Below are 13,559 nucleotides of genomic sequence, written 5' to 3'. Positions count from 1 at the left end.
TCATGGAATCTACTTTTATACCCAATCATGGCACCCACCTGTTCCCAATTTGCCTGTTCACCTGTGGGATGTTCCAAATAAGTGTTTGATGAGCATTCCTCAACTTTATCAGTATTTATTGCCACCTTTCCCAACTTCTTTGTCACGTGTTGCTGGCATCAAATTCTAAAGTTAATGATTATTTGCAAAAAAAATTTTTTTTATCAGTTTGAACATCAAATATGTTGTCTTTGTAGCATATTCAATTGAATATGGGTTGAAAAGGATTTGCAAATCATTGTATTCCGTTTATATTTACATCTAACACAATTTCCCAACTCATATGGAAACGGGGTTTGTATTAGAACCCAGACCCACCTTGAATCCGAGGCTAACCACACTCCTGTGCTGCACCCGACGCAGGAATTTATGAATGCGACTGATATCAGCAACAAAAATAATCTGAGCAGGCCCTCCGCTCGACGAGGTCTGCGGAAAAAAAAAAAAAAAACCCTACGTCCGACTCCCAAGGGGGAGGCCTCGCGTTTGCTGTGACCTACTTTGTGGGTTTTTAATTGGGGGAACTGACCACAACACATTACACAGATGGGGGGAAGAGAGAGGTGATGGCTGATGGTGTCTGTTGTTGTGTAACATTGCCATTTGAGACCCGCCCCAGCGGCCTGCACCGCGGCATCCCAGATTAGCGCTCATGACTCGTCAACCTGAAAGCAATCTGACTTACATTTTCTGTCTTTGACCTCGGCATCAGAACATGTGCGTGTGCCACAGGACTAATTCCTCGCATGCCACGTTGTTGTCAAGCATCACCGCCGCTACTAAAGTCACGGTTTATTCATAGCTGCTTTTTATACACGGCAGCCTCTCTCTCCCTCTCTCTCTCTTCTTTCCCTACCTCACTCTATAATCGCCATGGCAACCTAGTAATCCCCGAACAAGGAAAAAGATCGCAGTTTTCCCTGCACGTACATAAGCTGACGGCGTGCACACATGGATGCGCACACATGGCTGGGACACTCGTGCAAACCTGTGCTTACGAGTGTTGACATAAACACGACAGGCCATGCGTGCGTATTGTGCGAATGTGCTCATGGTGACAAGTTGCTTGAGCGTGTGTTACTGTAATTGATTACACACGCACAGGTCAATGGTTCTACTGCTACTTTGTTTTTACATCCGAACGCTTATTGCTGCCAGCTCGTCTATTAATAACACAATGTGGGGAAAACGCCTTTGTTTATTGGATACATGCTTAGAACAACAATGACAGTCCCTTCATGCATACATCATTCATCCAAACCGCTTATGGCCGTGTACAGAAAAATGTAAGGATGTTGGGGGGAGGGGCATTTTGATACATTTTGTACAAACCCCGTTTCCATATAAGTTGGGAAATTGTGTTAGATGTAAATATAAACGGAATACAATGATTTGCAAATAATTTTCAAACCATATTCAGTTGAATATGCTACAAAGACAACATATTTGATGTTTTTTGCAAATAATCATTAACTTTAGAATTTGATGCCGGCAACACGTGACAAAGAAGTTGGGAAAGGTGGCAATAAATACTGAGAAAGTTGAGGAATGCTCATCACTTATTTGGAACATCCCACAGGTGAACAGGCAAATTGGGAACAGGTGGGTGCCATGATTGGGTATAAAAGTAGATTCCATGAAATGCTCAGTCATTCACAAACAAGGATGGGGCGAGGGTCACCACTTTGTCAACAAATGCGTGAGCAAATTGTTGAACAGTTTAAGAAAAACCTTCCTCAACCAGCTATTGCAAGGAATTTAGGGATTTCACCATCTACGGTCCGTAATATCATCAAAGGGTTCAGAGAATCTGGAGAAATCACTGCACGTAAGCAGCTAAGCCCGTGACCTTCGATCCCTCAGGCTGTACTGCATCAATAAGCGACATCAGTGTGTAAAGGATATCACCACATGGGCTCAGGAACACTTCAGAAACCCACTGTCAGTAACTACAGTTGGTCGCTACATCTGTAAGTGCAAGTTAAAACTCTCCTATGCAAGGCGAAAACCGTTTATCAACAACACCCAGAAACGCCGTCAGCTTCGCTGGGCCTTAGCTCATCTAAGATGGACTGATACAAAGTGGAAAAGTGTTCTGTGGTCTGACGAGTCCACATTTCAAATTGTTTTTGGAAACTGTGGACGTCGTGTCTTCCGGACCAAAGAGGAAAAAAAAACATCCGGATTGTTATAGGCGTAAAGTTGAAAAGCCAGCATCTCTGATGGTATGGGGGTGTATTAGTGCCCAAGACATGGGTAACATACACATCTGTGAAGGCGCCACTAATGCTGAAAGGTACATACAGGTTTTGGAGCAACATATGTTGCCATCCAAGCAATGTTACCATGGACGCCCCTGCTTATTTCCGCAAGACAATGCCAAGCCATGTCTTACATCAACGTGGCTACATAGTAAAAGAGTGCGGGTACTTGACTGGCCTGCCTGTAGTCCAGACCTGTCTCCCATTGAAAATGTGTGGTGCATTATGAAGCCTAAAATACCACAACGGAGACCCCCGGCCTGTTGAACAACTTAAGCTGTACATCAAGCAAGAATGGGAAAGAATTCCACCTGAGAAGCTTAAAAAATGTGTCTCCTCAGTTCCCAAACGTTTACTGAGTGTTGTTAAAAGGAAAGGCCATGTAACACAGTGGTGAACATGCCCTTTCCCAACTACTTTGGCACGTGTTGCAGCCATGAAATTTTAAGTTAATTATTATTTGCAAAAAATAAAATAAAGTTTATGAGTTTGAACATCTAATATCTTGTCTTTGTAGTGCATTCAATTGAATATGGGTTGAAAAGGATTTGCAAATCATTGTATTCCGTTTATATTTACATCTAACACAATTTCCCAACTCATATGGAAACGGGGTTTGTACATTATAAATGCTAAAACTAATCCAGTGCCAATTATTCCCCAGGCAACCATCGTCCTCTGCAGTGGGCATTTATGTTTTGCATAACAGGGCTATTTTTTGTTCCCGAAAACTGACAAAATAAAATAAAAACAAAAACAAATGTACACCAGGGATGCTGGTTCTCAGGGGGATATATCTTAATAAAGGCCTAAGTGGCCACATGCGTGGACAGCACCTTTTAGCTTTAGCTTATTTCCAAAATTGTGTACACTACTGAATTGGGGTCTTATGGCCGCTTCTGTGAACACTTATACTGTCATCTGGTGGTGTCAGAAGAGTATAACATACAATGGAATTTGGAAAAAAAAAAGTGTAAAAATAAGAATTAGCATGTCACTAAACATGAAGTACACGTTTGTTACTTATGGACTAAGTACATCATATAAAAAGATGATTCTTACTTTTTTATTCCGATTAGGGTCCAATAAGCCCAAATAGCAAAGAGAAATAAAAAAAAAAGCATGTAAACAAACAGCTTGGGCCTAAGCAAGGGGTCCCCAAACGTTTTTCTTTTTTTTTTACCAGTGAACGCGCATTGTGTGTGTGTATATATATATATATATATATATATATATATATATATATATATATATATATATATATATATATATATATATATATGTATATATGTGTATATATATATATATATATATATATGTGTGCAGACACTTTTTTTTTTTTTTTTTTTGGGACATTGGGCCAGAATGTGGGCCGTAGTTTACGGACCCCTGTCCTATGCTATCAGAACACAACATCTTAACTTATGTTACATGTAACGAATACAGTACGTGTAATATCTAATAACGAGGTTTTGCCTCATCTCTGTGAGAATCCTGCGTGTGACTGAAGTGATAAAGAGTGGGACCATCCAGGACTCGCTGCAGCGTGCTCAAAGAACCACCAGGTAGCATCTATGATCAGATAATAGTGTATCATCGATTCCTCTTTCTTACTTATCAGGTAACCCAGACCCCCTGTACAGTGATACCTCAGTTTTGACACTTACCCGTTTGCCAGCGTGTAATTCAAAGAATTGGTGACTGCGTTTTTTTTTGTTTTTTTTAATTAAATGTGACTGCAAAATAAGCCAGCATGTGTCCAAAGAAAGTGCCAACACTTTGATAAAGGAGGCGAGAAACACTGTGGAATTCAAAAGAACTCATCGTGAAGTGCAAAAGTGATGTTAAATGTTCATTTATTCATTTCATTCATCATTTATATGTATTTCACATTGTTTTTCTGGATGCAAAACAATAATTATTCTCTGTAAAATGTATTTTGTAGTAATATATTTTGGGTGTCAGCAACAAATTACTTGGATTTAGATTATTTTCTAATAGTTTTTTTTTTTTTTTTTCCCCACCGTCTCTTCTTAATCCTTGTACTTTTACAAAATGCCAAGAGACATAATAAAAAAACGGACCCAAACCCCCACTTTGGACACCCCTGATTTAAGGAAAGCACTTTTTCATCACCAAAAGCCCCAATATTCACATCATCATCTCATGTTTATTTGCACACCTCAGCAATTTTCAACAATTCTGCTGACTTGTAGCATTATGAGTCCCTCCCCTCTGCAGTTCACCCTCCTTCCGAGCCATCCAGTAACGGCCAAAGCTCCTTTTCCTAACAAACAGATTGGCTGGCAAATGAGCTTCATTTTCAGGGCGGATCAATAGGTTTGAGTGACAGCCGCAGATGGATGAATGAGTATACTCCAATCAGCTGCATTGATTTTCCAAATAGTTTGGCAGTGCGCTGTGACGTGTCAGCACCTCTGTGTTAAGGAGATTGTAAAAGTGTTGCTTTAAGGACTTCACTTATTACATACTTGCTTTATCGCACATACATTTGGTTTGAATACGTGATCGAAACAGTGCAGTGGAACCTCCAAGCCCAAACCGATTATGTTGTTTGTATTTTTCCATTGCGTATATAGAATTAATGTAAACACATATAATCAGTTCCAGGGTCAAGATGCCAAGAAAGCTCATGTGAATTATTTTAAACCTAAACACACTCAAACAGTCTTAACTTAAATGATGTAGTGTTGTCCCGATACCAATATTTTGGTACCGGTACCAAAATTATTTCGATACTTTTCGGTACTTTTCGATACTTTTCTAAATAAAGGGGACCACAAAAAAATTGCATTATTGGTTTTATTTTAACAACAAATCTTAGGGTACATTAAACATATGTTTCTTATTGCAATTTAGTCCTTAAATAAAACTTGTCTTTTAGTAATAAGTAAGCAAACAAAGGCTCCTAATTTAGCTCAATATTGTGTCATTTTCCATTCTATTATTTTGTCAACATTATAATGGGACAAACTGTAAAAAATAATTATTAATCTACCTGTTCATTAACTGTTAATATCTGCTTACTTTCTCTTTCAACAGGTTCTATCTACACTTCTGTTAAAATGTAATAATCACTTATTCTTCTGTTGTTTGATACTTTACATTAGTTTTGGATGATACCACAAATTTGAGTATCAATCCGATACCAAGTCGTTACAGGATCATACATTGGTCATATTCAAAGTCCTCATGTGTCCAGGGACGTATTTCCTGAGTTTATACACAAAATATTAATTTCTTTTTAAATGAAAGAAGATATTGTGATGCCATAAAATATCAATGTAAGCATAGTAATATTGACTAAATACGCTACTGTACTTGGTATCATTACAGTAAATGTTAGGAGTAGATCCACCCATGGCGTTTATTTACATTTTGATGCCGGTGTGTAGTGAAGCGTGTTTAGCTATTCCTCGTCCTGGAGGGATGATACTTGTAAGAAACGTACTTTATTTGTCGCCATGGAGACGAGGATTAGTGATTTAGAAGTAGCTAAAACACTGCCGACTGCGGCTGGTCTTTAGCCGCTAGCTAGCTAGCCATGTCTTAAAGCACCTCTTCCTGTGGGCGTTTCAGTGTTAGAACTTCACCTTTATCTTTAGTTTTTAAGCCAAAATGCGTCCGTTCTCCCTTTTCTGTCTACACACTGTGTCTGCTTGTAAGTACTCTGTGATTGTGCGCTGCCGAACATGCTCATGACGTGACAACGACGGGGGGTCCGGGGGGTGGGGGACCTGTACTTTTCAGAGGCGGTATAGTACGGAATATGATTCATTAGTATCGCGGTACTATACTAATACCGGTATACCGTACAACCCTACTATGATTTATAATGGGATGCTGTGTGTCATAAAGCATGTGCGACATTATTTCTTGTTTTCTAGTATTACTAACAAAAGTACGGGAGTAATATGGTTAGCGACTTATTAGTGTGGTGGTACACGTGCATGCGCAACATTCACGTTCAGGCTTGGGCAATTATTTTGACTCGGGGGAGGCCAAATTTAAAAAATAAAAATATATGTCTGGGGGCCGGTATATCTATTTTTAGGGAACACTAATACAAAACCTCACAATAATGTCTGATTGAATGCTAAAAACGTTATGACAGACGGAATGGAATTTTTAATTTTTTTACTGAATGAGACACCCAGAATGTACTACATGACCATAACGAATGTGGGATTTACAATATTAACTATGAAGGATAAAACACTGAATATTGACAACATATGAATGTCACACCCCCTTTCCATCGACATATTTTACAATCAAGCGAAACGCAACAAAAATGCAACAAACACAAGGAAATATGAACGCGAAGGGTAAAAAAAACCCCAACTAAAATCTAAAATATCTGATATATCACTAAGCTTTAGAACTTTGTTGTAAAAATCTCCTTCCGCGTCTGTCCCTGACACCCGCATTTCAGGCTGGCAGCTGTGGAAACACTCTGTGGAAACGCTCCCCACCCACACTGCTTGGTGCCTCGTCTGAGCTGCTGTGACTTAGATGACCATAGTAACTAATTAGATTACCATAGTAACTAGTATATCATGCAAAAGTACAGATTCCAACCATTAAAATACTTTGTATAGTTCAAGACTTACGGTCATTTGAAAACATCACTGCACATCATAATGGCAGCTACACTTTCCATCTTAAAGATCTAAAAAAATTATTTGGGAATGTCCGGCGGGCCAGATTAAAAAGCTTAACGGGCCGCATTCGGCCCTCGGGCCTTAATTTGCCCAGTTCTGGTGTAAGTGAGTGCATGTGAACGATAACACGTTAAAAAAATTCACAGGTAATTATCAACTCTAGGGTTTTTTAACCTTTCCTGAATTGTGTATATATTTTTTTATTAATAATTATTTCAATTTTAAATATTTTTTTTGGGAAAATATTGCATATTTTATGTGTTTACCATATTAAAAAATAAATCAAGTTTTCTTTGACAAAAAAAGGCATAACGCGAACAAACAAGAAAGTAATTTAAAAAATGATAAAAACTTCTAATTGACAGATAGATCTGAAGTTGATTCTCAAACTGTGGTGGTTTTACGCTCCATCTAGTGGTACGCCAAAGAATTACTTAATTGAATATTCACACAGTCTTACTGTTCAAACTTGGTGGCCAAAAATATTACATATACTTGTTAAATAAAACCTCTGCCTTGCTTTTAATGAATATTTAGGCCTACTACGCTACAGTAATTTAATGCTGTTCATTATGGCACTTGGAGAGCTGAGTGATTTCTGAGGTGGTACTTGGTAAAAAAAAAAAAAAAAAAGTTTAAGAAGCACTCATCTGAAGACTTCATTATTGGAAGTAAAAAAAAAAAAAGTATGAATAAATGTATAATGTATATATGTTTAACACTTTTATGAGCTGGCCCTTTTGGGTGCCCAAAAACTTTAGTGGGAATTAAAAAAAACTGTCCCTGTCGAACAATTGTTTTGTGAAGTTTCAGGAAGTATGGGATGGTTTCCTAAAAATTTAAAATTTAACCATGATTGAACAGTGATTGGAAAGTAAAAGTAATTGAACGGTAGATAATTGATGAGTCTTTTGTCTGCATTTGTGCATTGCTGCATCGTGTAGTGCAGTGTGGCTTCATGTCAATATTTGCTTGTACTTTTTATTTTTTCTCGTTTATTATTTTTTATTTTATTTTATATATAGTTTTTTTTGGGGTTACTTGTTTGGTGGAGGAAAAAAATAAAATTTGACATGTGTTTAATTGTATTTCTGGACTGTATATGTCAAAAATCCAATAAACACATGTTTTTTTTTAAACTGTCCCTGTTCAAAAAATAATAATGAATGGTTTTACAAATTATTGACATTTAAAGCTCCAATTACTTCACTTAAAAATGTTTTGGGGGATAGATAATATATTTAGTTTTTGCCTTCATAAACAGGGTTTTCTTTGACAAAAAGCTCATAAAACATTTTTTTTTTTTTTAACTTTCTATCGACCTATTAACCTGAGTTGATTTTAGAGATTCGCTGTAGGCGTTGAATTAAATAATAATAATAATTGATTTATGTTTAACATTTTTATGAGTGAAACCCTTTTGGCCCCCGCCCCAGTAACTTATTTTTAGGGTAGCGCTAAAAGTAAAAAATAAAAAAAAATCTTTATTTTGGTTTTGATCATGAAAAATATCAAAATGCTTAAATATTTTAGTGTGCGGGCCTTATTGGGAAAAAGTTTGGACGCCCCTGCTTTCCAGGTATGTTATAGTGTGCACAGAGTGCCATCATGCTAATAACAGGTGCATGTTTTCTACACATGTGCTGCACATCCAGTAATAATGGCTAACACTAGGAGTCTGCTTCAATAGGGTAATGTTACAAAAAGCCAAATGCATGTACAATTGCTCTGAATGGCTTACCAAAGACTATACAAATGGGACCCATTACCTCCCTGCTTGGCACTCAGCATCAAGGGTTGGAATTGGGGGTTAAATCACCAAAAATGATTCCCGGGCGCGGCCACCGCTGCTGCTCTCTGCTCCCCTCACCTCCCAGGGGGTGATCAAGGGTGATGGGTCAAATGCAGAGAATCATTTCGCCACACCGAGTGTGTGTGTGTGTGTGACAATCATTGGTACTTTAACTTTTAACTTTAATCTTTAGGGATAATTGTTAGAAAGAAAACAACATAAATCTCCGGGTGCTCACTGCGACTTCAGCAGCAGATTTATTTCTTTAGTTTTGAATTCCGAAAGATGCATTTTTTAAGGGAGGTTTGACTTTGGAGGTTCCACTGTAATCACAAGCGTAGTGTAAATCGGGAAGGCCACATGCAGTCATTTGAGTGAATGGGGTTACTCGTTCAAGCAGCTTTATCAGAATCTCGACATTCCTTCAGTCAAAGAATAGCGAGAAATAACATAAGACCTGTCAGTGTAGTTGTCATCTACGTTTTCATTTGATTGGTGATGGATGAACTTTCACTCCACTCACATTCAAGTTATCATGACCACACTTTTCTGGCTCCCGCATGGGATTCAAATCCATCAAAAAGAAAAAAATCCTTGAGTATGAGCGTTGTGCACCTTAGTAACATGTACGTTCAGTGCAAACGTTGCACCACGTGCTGCAGGGTCATGTGCTCGGCTCCGGTGAAAGGCAGTCTGTGCGTGCAGTAGTGCTGGACCAGCTCGGGGATGCTGGAGAAGACACAGCTGCTCTGATCGAGAGTGTAGCCCAGACCTTTGCTGCTCTTCGTCTGGGCAACGATGATGTGCACACAACTCTGACTGGTCCTGACAAACAAGAAGAGACAAAAGCATTTTCGGTTAGAACGGCAACTTGGGATGAAAAACATTATCCGTATCTGACAGCAAGGGCTGAATGGCTGAAAACTGTATAGAGTGTTTTATATCGGTCGATATCGATAATTGTTGATATTTTTTATAACCTGTCAAAAATAAGGACTATGCGAAAAATACAAACTCCAAAACCAGTGAAGATGGCACTTTGTGTAAATCGTAAATAAAAACAAAATATAATGTTTTGCAAATCCTTTTCAACTTATATTCAATTGAATAGACTGCAAAGACAAGTGTGGGGCTCTCGCTCCTCCGGGTTCCTTGGACCACCAATGACGGACATGACAGCTGCATTCATCTTGGCGAACAATAATTTATTTTGCAATAAATGTTCGTTGGGACCTTTTATAGTCATTTTCTGTCCGTCTCCTTCTCGCTCGAGCACATGAATGGTTTCTAGTGTCCGTGTGTCACCAACCGCCATCACCAACAACAACAACACTTTCTCCTTTCTCCGACTGCTGTCTTTAACAGAGCGACAGGTGATCAGACAAACACTCACAGCTGTGTCATCTACGCACCTGCCACTGATCTCGAAGCTGATCCTGGCACACCGCGTTTCGCCGCAGGCCACGCCCCCCCCCACAACAAGATACGTTCGAACTGGAAAACTTTATTTTCTACAAATATTAGCTCATTTGGAATTTGATGCCTGTGACATGTTTCAAAAAAGCTGCCACAAGTGGCAAAAAAGACTGAGGAAGTTGAGGAATGCTTATCAAACATTTATTTGGAACATCCCAAAGGTGAACAGGCTGTTTGGGAACAGGTGGGTGCCATGATTGGGTATAAAAAAACAGCTTCCATGAAATGCTCAGTCATTCACAAACAAGGATGGGGCGAGGGTCACCACTTTGTGAACAAATGCGTGAGCAAATTGTCCAACAGTTTAAGAACAACATTTCTCAACGAGCTATTGCAAGGAATTTAGGGATTTCACCATCTACGGTCCGCAATATCATCAAAAGATTCAGAGAATCTGGAGAAATCACTGCACGTAAGCGATGATATTATGGACCTTCGATCCCTCAGGCAGTATTGTAAAGGATATCACCACATGGGCTCAGGAACACTTCAGAAAACCACTGTCAGTAACTACAGTTCGTTGCTACATCTGTTAGTGCAAGTAAAAACTATTCTATGCAAAGTGAAAGCCATTTATCAACAATACCCATAAACGCCGCCGGCTTCGCTGGGCCCGAGCTCATCTAAGATGTAAAGTGGAAAAGTGTTCTGTGGTCTGACGAGTCCACATTTCAAATTGTTTTTGAAAACTGTGGACATCGTGTCGTCCGGAACAAAGAGGAAAAGGACCATCTGGACTGTTATAGGAGCAAAGTTGAAAAGCCAGCATCTGTGATGGTATGGGGGTGTATTAGTGCCCAAGACATGGGTAACTTACACATCTGTGAAGGCACCATTAATGCTGAAAGGTACATACAGGTTTTGGAGCAACATATGTTGCCATCCAAGCAACGTTATCATGGACGCCCCTGCTTATTTCAGCAAGACAATACCAAGCCACATGTTACAACAGCGTGGCTTCATATGTAAAAGAGTGCGGGTACTAGACTGGCCTGCCTGTAGTCCAGACCTGTCTCCCATTGAAAATGTGTGGTGCATTATGAAGCTTAAAATACCACAACGGAGACCCCCGGACTGGTGAACAACTTAAGCTGTACCTCAAGCAAGAATGGGAAATAATTCCACTTAAAAAGCTTCAAAAATCGGTCACCTCAGTTACCAAATGTTTACTGAGTGTTGTTAAAAGGAAAGGCCTTGTAACACAGTGGTAAAAATGCCCCTGTTGCTGCCATTAAATTCTAAGTTAATGTACATTTGCAAAAAAACAACAACAAAGTTTCTCAGTTCGAACATTAAATATCTTGTCTTTGCAGTCTATTCAATTGAATATAAGTTGAAAAGGATTTGCAAATCATTGTATTCTGTTTTTTTTAACGAATTACACAACATGCCAACTTCACTGGTTTTGGGTTTTGTATATTGAATGTATTTCTGTGTGAATGTATTTCTCTGATTATCAGCTATCAAGAAAGGAGAGGAAATGTCAACACAAGCATGGAAAACACTCAAACGATGTAAACAAAATTGTAAAATCACATTGAACGCTTAACAATAGCCTCTTAAAATGAAGGTGCAAAAGTAAGGAGTATGTAATAAATGCTTAGTGTAACAAAATAGTGCAAAGTGTGAAAATGTAAACATAGAAAAAGCTGAGAAGAGCAATTTTTTTTAGTGCCAGGATGTTACGACTGTGCTCTAAAGGGTGAGCACAGCTCGGTGGTGTGATATTTCCAGTCTTGGTGGGGACGAGCGCCTTGCATCATTTACAGACCACGTTGGTATGATTACAGTCCGTCTTAAAATAAATCCCCATAACTGCCATACTGTCGAGGTGACTTTTCCTGTTTTATCCGCAATTTCTTCATTTTTTACCCTGTCCTCCTCCTCTCCCTCCATGCAAAGAATCAACCCCAAATCAAGACGGTTGATAGTTGATACTGTTACCTGATTGGCGTGTCACTACCACTGATCAGTGATCACTTCCTGCCTCGCTCGGTTACCAGAGAGCAAGTGCCTTTGTTCATGCAACCAATCGAATACATTTTTTATTGATATCGCCCCTCCCTACCGTATCTACGGGTCATACTTATCATTACACCATGTACCAAATAAAATAGCTTTGAGGTGAGTAAGCTCAACCAAACTTATTCATAACACTAGGCGCAACGGGTTATAAGGCGCACTGTCGAGTTTTGAGGGGAAAAAAAGGATTTTAAGAATGCCTTATAATCAAAAACCGGCTGCCCCCTCCCCTCCTTGAAGGATTTACACAACTCCCGTTGCCTCAACAGAGCAAAAAACATCACCAAAGACAGCACACACCCTGGCTTCCACCTGTTCGACCTGCTACCATCGGGCAGGCGCTACAGGTGCATCAGAGCCAGAACAAACAGGCTCAGAGACAGCTTCTTTCCCAGAGCTGTCACGATTTTAAACTCTAACTTATAATAAATAATACACCCCTATACAATATCCTACCCTAATACCCTACTGTGCAATATTACCCTTCGAGTGCAATACACCCGACACTGATTATCACTCCAGTACTCTTGTCTTGTTCTGTATATTGTACAGTATAGGGATGTCCGATAATGGCTTTTTGCCGATATTCCGATATTGTCCAACTCTTTAATTACCGATACCGATATCAACCGATATATGCAGTCGTGGAATTAACACATTATTATGCCTAATTTGGACAACCAGGTATGGTGAAGATAAGGTACTTTTTTAAAAATTAATAAAATAAGATAAATATATTAAAAACATTTTCTTGAATAAAAAAGAAAGTAAAACAATATAAAAACAGTTACATAGAAACTAGTAATTAATGAAAATGAGTAAAATTAACTGTTAAAGGTTAGTACTATTAGTGGACCAGCAGCACGCACAATCATCAATCAATCAATCAATCTTTATTTATATAGCCCTAAATCACAAGTGTCTCAAAGGGCTGCACAAGCCACAACGACATCCTCGGTACAAAGCCCACATACGGGCAAGGAAAAACTCACCCCAGTGGGACGTCGATGTGAATGACTATGAGAAACCTTGGAGAGGACCGCATATGTGGGTAACCCCCCCCCCCTCTAGGGGAGACCGAAAGCAATGGATGTCGAGTGGGTCTGACATAATATTGTGAGAGTCCAGTCCATAGTGGATCCAACATAATAGTAAGAGTCCAGTCCATAGTGGGGCCAGCAGGACACCATCCCGAGCGGAGACGGGTCAGCAGCGTAGAGATGTTCCCAGCCGATGCACAGGCGAGCGGTCCACCCCGGGTCCCGACTCTGGACAGCCAGCACT

At 39.4% G+C, this 13,559-nt stretch overlaps 1 protein-coding gene across 3 annotated transcripts in view; it reads right to left on the bottom strand.

The window, feature by feature from the left end:
• Positions 1–4,139: 4,139 nt before the first annotated feature.
• The window catches only part of she (Src homology 2 domain containing E), a 35,938-nt gene continuing 26,518 nt past the window's right edge, over positions 4,140–13,559 (bottom strand). For all 3 annotated transcript variants that reach the window (XM_061982577.2, XM_061982579.2, XM_061982578.2), the window contains one exon: positions 4,140–9,602. In XM_061982577.2, the coding sequence (XP_061838561.1) occupies positions 9,410–9,602 (193 nt within the window). In that variant the 3' untranslated portion in view covers positions 4,140–9,409. The remainder of the gene's footprint in view (positions 9,603–13,559) is intronic.

Source organism: Nerophis lumbriciformis, linkage group LG21 (genome assembly GCF_033978685.3).
Source record: "Nerophis lumbriciformis linkage group LG21, RoL_Nlum_v2.1, whole genome shotgun sequence".
In the NCBI taxonomy this organism is placed as follows: Eukaryota; Metazoa; Chordata; class Actinopteri; order Syngnathiformes; family Syngnathidae; genus Nerophis; species Nerophis lumbriciformis.
The sequence above is the reverse complement of the archived record's forward strand: the minus strand, read 5'-3'. Positions and strand labels throughout refer to the sequence as shown.